Genomic DNA, 9,075 nt, shown 5'->3' on the forward strand with positions numbered 1-9,075 from the left:
CCCCCCGCTTCACAGTCCCTCTCTGGTGACACCGGAGATACACCACAGTGTTCCTTTCAATGCAATCTGAAAATAGATTATATAGCTACTTTCTTTCACTGGCATGAAGTATTTATTTTATTTTTGTGGTTTTGCTCTATTTTGGTAATGTGGGCAAGGAATAATATTATTTCTTTACTTATAAACTTATTCTCCTAGTTATCAAATTTTGAGATTGGGGATTTTTGAAAATTCAAAGTTCATCTAGTTCAATTAGCTCATAATTGCAAATGAGTTGAGAAAAAAGAAATTCAAGAGGAAAAGTTGTCTTGGAAAAGGTCATACAACTAATTAGTGGAAAATAGAGGGCTAGAACAAAAGTACTGTGACTCTGGGTTCTTTTATCTGAACATATTTGGGGAGTTCATGAATTCTTATCAGTGATTTTTTTTAAATTTGCGTTTTCATTTTGATAACCATTAATGTCTGCCTGGGTCCCCTGGATAGTCCCTTAATACTTCTACAGACAATCAATGGCAGCCCAGGCAAATCAAATACAAGACCCTGTATTCCAGAGTAATTAGTAATGTAGTCACAGGGCAACAGATGATGCCACATGGGTTCCATCTTTACCCATATTTGTTCAAAAACTGTAACAGCAATTTTCTCTATACCCAATCCCTGCACTCATTTGATTGGAGGTAAAGCTGTAGCGCAAACTTTATTCTCAAGTTAACAAGATAATTTTTGCTAGGCTATGGCAAAATTTACATTTAAAATGGCATCTTCTGAGCAGAGATTTAGATGAAGTCTGAATAACTTCACTGAAAATCTGGAAGATATTTAATATTCTGTATCTAATATTCTCATGTCCAACATTTATTTAAGCCTTATACTTTGCATTAGAATTATTAAAGCTAAAATCCTGAAACACTAAATATAGGCTAATACCTGAAATCAACTCTTTCTATGAGCATAGTCAATATTGAAGTTTTACTTGGTGCAGAGAAAATATGTCATATAAATTTGTAATATCATATAAATGTATTGTCATTTATATTTATATTATAAATTTGTTGTAGTTATTAAATTTTATTAGTTTCATAGCTTTTAAATTTTAATTTGTGAAATGTCCTTAATTATCTTATAAGAACATAACTTGTAGCTTACTTGCTTAGTGTGTACTTTTTTTAATATTGGAAAAAAAACAATTCTGTACTTGGAAATTGACCTGTTTTCTGTTGCCAAAACTCTGGATGTCACCCACACAGAAGAACACACCTTCCTCCATGATGCAGTTATTTAATGACAGTCTAGTGGAGAGAAATTCAATCTTGCATTTCAAAGTTCTAGGTTCCGATTCTGCCTCTGGTTGTAACTGTGTGTGTCCATTCCAAAGGAATGCAACTTCTCTACCCCTCCTCAGTGCCTATTGGAAAAAGTAGAGTCAAGTGAAATAGGTCAACTGCTGACTAACAGGCAGTATTGATGGGAATCACTGCTAATTCAGAGACTATTTGCCTTGTGTTTAAAATTACTATATTTAGAATCAAAGTTTTATTTAGCACTATACAGAAAAACAACAAATCTATGGATCTGATTCCATCTGAATGTGGTCAGTTTGCAGTTTCTAAAGGAAATAATCAGAGCACTTTCCTCATCTCAGAAACATTGTCTGCAATGAGTCCGATAGGAGGAGGCTAAGCCATTGTCTATAGCTGCCAAGAGGCTTTGGTGTCTTCTAGATGCTGCATCAAATACAAGAGCAAGGGAAGAGAGAGTCTGGAAAATGCATGATCAAACTGAGGAAGGAGGGCAAAAAGAAATGATAAAGTGAATAAAGCTCTTGTTGATCCCAACTGTACCCAGCCAACCTTCTGTCTAGATTACAACCCCTACTATGTTCTCTAGTGTTACAGTCTTGATCCAAGCCAGAGATTCATTCATGTTTAACAAACCACAATGGACTAGGCACTGTGCCCAGTACTGGAAATATCACTAAAATCATATCCATGCTTCTCCTTTTCATACTTTTGAGTGATTGTCTTTCACTGTTGTGTTTTAACACTCAACTTATTCTTCTGGGTGTTGTTGGTAAGAACTTAGTTCTAATTAGTATCTAATTTAGGATATTAGATAAGGCATGTGATATGCTTCACCTTTGAGGACAATGAGTGATGGTATTTTGAATTGAATGCTGTATTAACAGAACCACTGAGGCTTCTGGCTCCTATTCTAACTTTAAGAAGGCATATTTCAGAATTGTTACAAACTAATTTCTTACTTTTTAAATAACATTTAGTACCTACCTTGGGTCTAGTCATAGCTGTTGTTAATGCTGATAGGTAAAAATAAAAATAAGGATAAGAGGACTGGAGAGATGGCTCAGGGGTTAAGAGCATTGGCTGCTCTTGCAGAGGACCCAGGTTCAGTTCCCAGCACCCACATGGTAGCTAACAACTGTCCATAACTCTAGTTCCAGGGAATCTGACTCCCTCTTCTGGCTTCTGTGGGCATTGCATGAAGTCGGTACACTTACATACACAAAGACAAAACACTCAGGCACATAAAATAAAAATAAAAAATAATTTTTTAGAAGTCAGTATCAGTCTTTGCTTCATTTTTGAATATCAACCAAGAGGGGGCTGGAGTGTGCGTGTGTGTGTGCGTGTGTGTGTGTGTGTGTGTGTGTGTGTGTGTGTGTGTGTATGTGTTTGTGCTACAGCACAGGAGTGGAGGTCAGAGGAAAATCTGATGGCATTCTCTCATTCCACCATGTGGGTCCCAAGGATTAAACTCAGGTTATCAGGTTTGGCAGCAAGTGCCTTTATCCACTGAACCACCTTTCTGGCCCTCTTTCCTATTTTAAATGCCTTTTTTTTTTTTTATTCCTGTCACCTTTCTCTCAGGTTATTAGACCTGTGGCCACCATATAATATGTCTCTCAAAATCAGCTGATATCTTCAGGAAAAGAGTTTGTAATGTGCTTAGCTCCAGGAGTGGAAAATACAGCAAAGCTTGCCACATTGTGGAATCCTGGGAGGATACATTTAGATTAGGGAGTGTACTGTGTCTAGACTCACATGGATTTCAAATGTAAAACTTAACCTCACCATAATAAATGTTCCATTCACTATTTAAGAATATTTATGAATGGAAGAGAAATTCCCTTGACCTATTCTTTTTGAGAATTGCTTATATGAGTTCTGTATTTATATCATTTCCACCCCTCCCTTTTCCCCTCTAACTCTTCTCATGGTTCCTACTCCCTCTCAATTCCATGACCTCTTCATTGATTATTATTGTTACATATATATTTATTTTTAATCTACTGAGTTCCTTTAGTGGTGCTTGTGTGTCCAGTTCTCGTGGTCTTAACAGTGACACAAAAACTCAATATTTGGTTGTTTTCCTTAGCCTGCCTCAGTGTTTCTGGAAGCGAAGATTTTCTCATCTAGTTCTTTAGACTGGCTAGGGATGGGAAATTCCACTAATTCCTTAATAAGATGGCAGAGTTTATATTAATTGAACTTCACCTAAGTTTGTGTCTTACAGGTAATAAGCAGTTACAGACCCTGCGAGAATCAAGGTCTGAATTTTGTGAAGAAAGTCAGCTGACAGGAAGTCATATTCTTCCACTGGCCCAAATAGTATTTCTATTGATTTATCTTTCACAAAGCTCTAACCAGTGCTACTTCTGTTTGATGTGGTAAAAATGCCACTGGCTAATTCAAAACATTTGTTTCTAGGTGCCAGGTTGACCTGTCATCCCTCAGTCGGGAACAAACACACAAGCTGGAGTTACAGCTGGAAGAGGGTGAGGGCCACCTGGTGCTGCTTGTCACTCTGACAGCCTCAGCCACAGTCAGTATCTCTGACCTCTCTGTCAACTCCTTGGAGGACCAGAAGGAGCGGGAGGAGATATTAAAGCGATATGTACGTATATAACTCTCCTCCCTCCAGAGCCACGTGTGACTAGATGAGGTGATAAACAATGTGCCTGGAGTGACAGGTGGATTTCTAAGGAGGTGTTTGAGAGAAGGTGGCATCAGTAGAGTGCAGGCCCATGCAGGTGCCCTGCAGCCTTTTCAGGAGCTCTAGAGTTGCCTACTGATGTCTAAAGGCTTGGTCTTCTCCAGAGTCATATAGAGCATGTTCTGGATTCTGAAGCTACTCAGTGGTTTTTTTTTTTGTTGTTGTTGTTGTTGTTGTTGTTTTTTAATCATGTAGTGAAGCAATCCACACAGGAAAGTCAAGTTTATACACTTCTTTAAAATTAGCTAGTGACTCTGCATAGTTGTAAATAAGATCTTTTTTTTTTGTCTTTTCAAGTTTGAAATGATGTTACTGACACGAAGAGAAGTTTGCTAACTAGAGAATATTCATTCACATAGGTGAAATTTACCTTTCAACTTGCAAGAAAAGCAATTGCTCTTAACCACTGAGCCTTAAAAAAAAAAAAAAAAAAAAAAAATGTAAAGGGGTTGTGGTTAAGAGCACTGGCTGCTCTTGCAGAGGACCCGGGTTTGATTCCCAGAACCCACGTTGTGGCTAACAACCCTCTGTAATTCCAAGTCCAGGGGGTCTAATGCCTTATGACCTCTGTGCACATTGCACAACACAGGTGCACGCACATACATGCAGGAAATACATTCATATACGTAAAATATTTTTTTTAATTGAATGTAAAATACAACTCAAACATAGCCTCCTTCCTTCTGATTGGATGTGGCGTGTGAGGGTGGAGTACAAAGTATGTAAATAACTACCTTTCTCGAATTTTACCTCTTCAAAAACATTCAGTCAAATTTTCCTATTTACTTCCCAGCAATTTCCTTGGTGACTTTCCCACCATGTAGTTTTCTTGAATCAACAGAGAGGGGAGCTCTTGCTCCACCATTGTCTCTCAATGGAACCTTGGAAAAGTAAATGCCTCAGGACCCATGAAGCTGGGAGAAAAGCTTTTCCACTTAAAATCACAAAGCTTGTATTGTACCATGCTGCCAGGTGTTTAGACGGCTCCTCTAGACACTCAGCCATGAAACCAAGCTCTGAGTAACAAAGAATGGCTTTTTAAAAAATATTCCTATTTGCTGACTGACATCCTTTCAATAACTGAATTTAATAAAGATGTACCTTATCAGGCTGTGCAGATAACATGAAGTGCTGGTACTAATGCTCTACAGTATTCTTCAAACAGATTAGCAGGATGTGCGCTTCAGCAAATTTATTCTGGCTATCTCCCCTGAATCAGCTGTCTGCTAATGCTTGTACAACTCATCCACCAATGGTATTATCATAAACAGTTTAATAGAGGTGACTTAGCAAGGCTAAATAGTATATATTTTAAAACCACCTAAGAGCCTAAGGTATTGTGTGGTATCTTCTAATATATAATTGCAATTATGAAAATTATTTCACATTTTGGTACTCCACCAAAATATATTCTCTAGTTAGTAGGAATGAGCTTCATGAATTAAAACTACATAAAGGAATTAATTGGTATATTAACATGAAAATTTATCTTGGTATTACTATTCTGTAGTTACTGGATCACTATTTTGATATTATCCCATATATGAAGATGATACTTCTGCCCATGTAATTAGAAGTAATCCATGTATTACTGATTTTTTTTTCTTTTTTACTGAATGGAGTTCCTTTAATCACTTATTTCAATTGAGAAATTGAATTTGTTTTCCACTTTTTCAATACTAATTATTTTAATAAAATGTTATATTAGACATCCCAGCTAATTATCAGATTATATTCTGGTCACTATATTAATGGGTGAGCCATGTTTAAATATGCTTTTGTGTAGCCCTGAATCTCAGTCATAGGACTGTCCCTCCCTCTAGAGACATACTTGCTAAGAAGCGATAATGTGCAGCCCAGAACATGTGCTATATTAACTCACAGCAGCACAAGGACAAAGAGCTTTATTTTAGGCTTTAGGGTGTTTCTATTTTTATTTTATGTATTATGAAATGAATTAATGCTGTATCTCATATAAAATATCCCTTGCTTTGATGAAACATTTAAAGAAGTTTACTTAGAGATTTCTGTTTTCCTCTAAGAATACATCACACACACACACACACACACACACACACACACACACACACATTTAAAGTTGAAGTTAAACTTAGCATTTCGATTTGGTTTTGATTTGGTATTGGTCATGGTAAAGAAAGTAAATGAATTGCCCATTCTGATATGAAACAGCCCCAGAAAAATCTCTTCATTGCTCAGCACTGAAGCCCTAAAAATTAAGCAGACATTCCTATGTGAGCTATTATTTGATCACCGCATTCTGAAAAAATGGCTAATTCCATTTTACTGTTTTTTCTTCTTTTGGGGGGAGAGAAGGAGGGAAGGTCAATAGGGGTGGGTGGTAATGGGTAGTAGACCAAGAGTGGTTATGTGACCTTTTCAGAACGGGTATGCTGAACCCCTGCTCCTCCTTGTCACAGTTTAAAAACCAGAGGAGCTAGTTTAGAGAAGAAGTTGTTAGCATTCCATTTTTATTATGACATTTCACAGTCATCTGATTTAATGTCCCTTGACCGGATTGTCCACCATGAGACGATGGGCTTGAAATGTTATTTAGAGCATTGATAAAAGGTGAGCGGCTCCAAGATGACAGCGAGTCATAAGGCTGGTGCTGTGACATTAATTTTCTCCATAACAGAGATGGAATAAGACGTCACGGTGACAAGCTGTCAATCAGCTCTGGCCCCTCAGAGCATCTCGATGCCATAGGATGGGGTATTGCCTCTCCCGTAATAGAGCTGAACTGAGATGCTCTCCCTGACAGCTGCTGCAGCCATAGAGAAAATATATTATACAGCCTTTCATTAAAAAAATAAAGAGGACTCCTCTCCAGAGCATTTCAATCTTTTCCCATCTATTGAGGGCTGAAAGGATTCACTGCAAATCATAGATTCCTCTGCTATGGAAATTTCTGGCATCAGAAGTCATATAGGTTTTGAGGCCTTCTGAAATAACCATAAATAACAAGGCAGGAACACCTCTTGATGAAAGATTGTATAAAGTTACATTTTTTAACTGATATATTTATTTGTTTTTTTCTTTGAGTTCTTATTATAATCTATATGTCACTGTTCTGAACAGTTGAAATTTGCAGTAAATTGCTGAGTGTCAGCTGACTTGGAGAAGGAAATCTTCAAGCTATAATTATTCTTCCAAATGTGAAGCCGAGCATCAGAGCTGTGGCCTCTGAAGACAGGGCCATGCAATCAACTTACCAGAACAAAATCATTCTCATTGATAATATTTGTTGTAGTCACAATGAAACTTGAAAAAATGAAAGTACTGAAAGCTTTTGATAAAACAATTCCAATCATTAGGTAAGCTCTGAAATAAAACCCTTCCCAACCTTTATCACTACTTTGGGGAACACAGCACACCTCTAAACCTCAGATTCATAATATTGCTACCTAAACTCCCTATTATTAAGCCCTGAACTTGTTGGAATTTAGATAGACAAGTGCACTCTTTCTTTTTTTTTCTTTTTACTACATTCAGTCATCTGAGTCTTTTAAATAGATTTTTTGGTGATAAAAAGTTATTTAAGGACAATAAGGGGCTAAGAGGTAATCCTTGCACTAAGCACTCTTTTTAGAAAGTTATGCTATGAGATTACACTTATATCTGTATCAGTGTATGAAGAATACTCTCACTGTGCCAAGGTCATAGCTGCAGTGTAAACAATGGTTAGTCATACTGATAAAGTTCATACTGCAGGAAGCTTTGATTTGTCTGTGTTCTCACATTAGTAATACACTAATGGGATTACTTTTAATCTAGTAACATTTGGAAAGGTAACTTTATTATGCAGAAGCATATTATGCTATCTGATCATGAAACATTTTAAAGATGGTGATAAGTCAAGTATCTCTGATTTACTCAAAAGAAGCACTGACCTTACCATAAGAAAAATCCCATGGCATCAGACACACCACCATTGTACAACTAGGAGTCAGTTTTTCTTTAAGGGTGTGATCACTGGTAAACCAACCATGCTCCAGGGAAGAGACCCATACCACAGAGTATTTGGGCAACACGACTGGACTCAATGGGCTTTTTAGAAAAGAAGACTCAAGGTTGATTGAGTAGAGAAGTAGGGTGGATCTGGGAGGGGATGAGGAGGGGGATGAATGTGGACAAAGTACATCTATGAAATTCTCAAAGAATTAAAATTATTATTTTTAAAAAGAAAAATGCATAAGCTCAGCACTTGGAAAGCAGAGTGGGAGTGGGGTGTAGGTGTGAGATTGAGACCAGATTGATCTACATAGGGAGTTCAGGACCAGCTGGAGCTACAGAGAGATTCTTTATCCAAGAAACAAAAACAAAAAAATGCTATGAAAATGTAAACAAAATGCATATCAATGTTGTAGAGTTTCATTTTACTTACCAATTCATTCAACTTTTGATTTATCATGTTGGTTTCTATCTTTTAATTCCTACAAGGACTATGTTTATGAAGATATAATAATGAATTTATGACGTGAAATAGCTTTTATTATTTGCTTCTATCAAAGACTCTTTACTTCTACACATTATAGCAAATAAGATCATAAAAAATAATTTCTCACTGCTTCTGAATTTATTTTAGTTACTAATTTGATCCATTTAAAAGACTATATCTTTTCCCTAAAAGTTATAGAGAGCTATATAAATCTTTTAAATTATTAGCAAAGTCTTTAGATAATTGATCTCACATTTAAGCACCAAGAATAAAATAGTAGAAAAAAGTAGTTAGTTTAGTGTTGAATTTTTCAGTGACCCTCCTACATGTCTAAAGAATGTTGCATATAACTAATCACTTAAGAGTCAATATTAAAGGCCATTACAGGTGTCAAACTATCTTTATTCAGATGAAACATTTTCAAGGTGCTTTACTAGAAGACACTGAAAGAAGTAAGCAAAGGTATCTCTGCTATAGTTATTGTTCAACATCTATCAATACTTCTTCATGTGGAGTCATTGTGGTGTTTTATTTCTGAAAAACCACTTAACATAATTACATAATGTGTGTGTGTGTGTGTGTGTGTGTGTGTGTGTGTGTGT

General features: G+C 36.6%; 1 protein-coding gene across 9 annotated transcripts in view; it reads left to right on the forward strand.

Moving 5' to 3' along the window:
- The window catches only part of Mctp1 (multiple C2 and transmembrane domain containing 1), a 407,885-nt gene that overhangs the window by 221,073 nt on the left and 177,737 nt on the right, over window positions 1-9,075 (forward strand). For all 9 annotated transcript variants that reach the window (XR_003848888.1, XR_003848889.1, XM_017797207.2 and 6 more), the window contains one exon: window positions 3,729-3,915. Coding sequence is in view for 7 of the 9 variants with exons in the window: in XM_017797207.2 (XP_017652696.2) it covers window positions 3,729-3,915 (187 nt within the window). In the remaining 2 variants the exon portion in view is untranslated. The remainder of the gene's footprint in view (window positions 1-3,728; window positions 3,916-9,075) is intronic.

This window comes from Nannospalax galili, unplaced genomic scaffold (genome assembly GCF_000622305.1).
Source record: "Nannospalax galili isolate Female #2095 unplaced genomic scaffold, S.galili_v1.0 scaffold173, whole genome shotgun sequence".
NCBI classification, from domain to species: Eukaryota; Metazoa; Chordata; class Mammalia; order Rodentia; family Spalacidae; genus Nannospalax; species Nannospalax galili.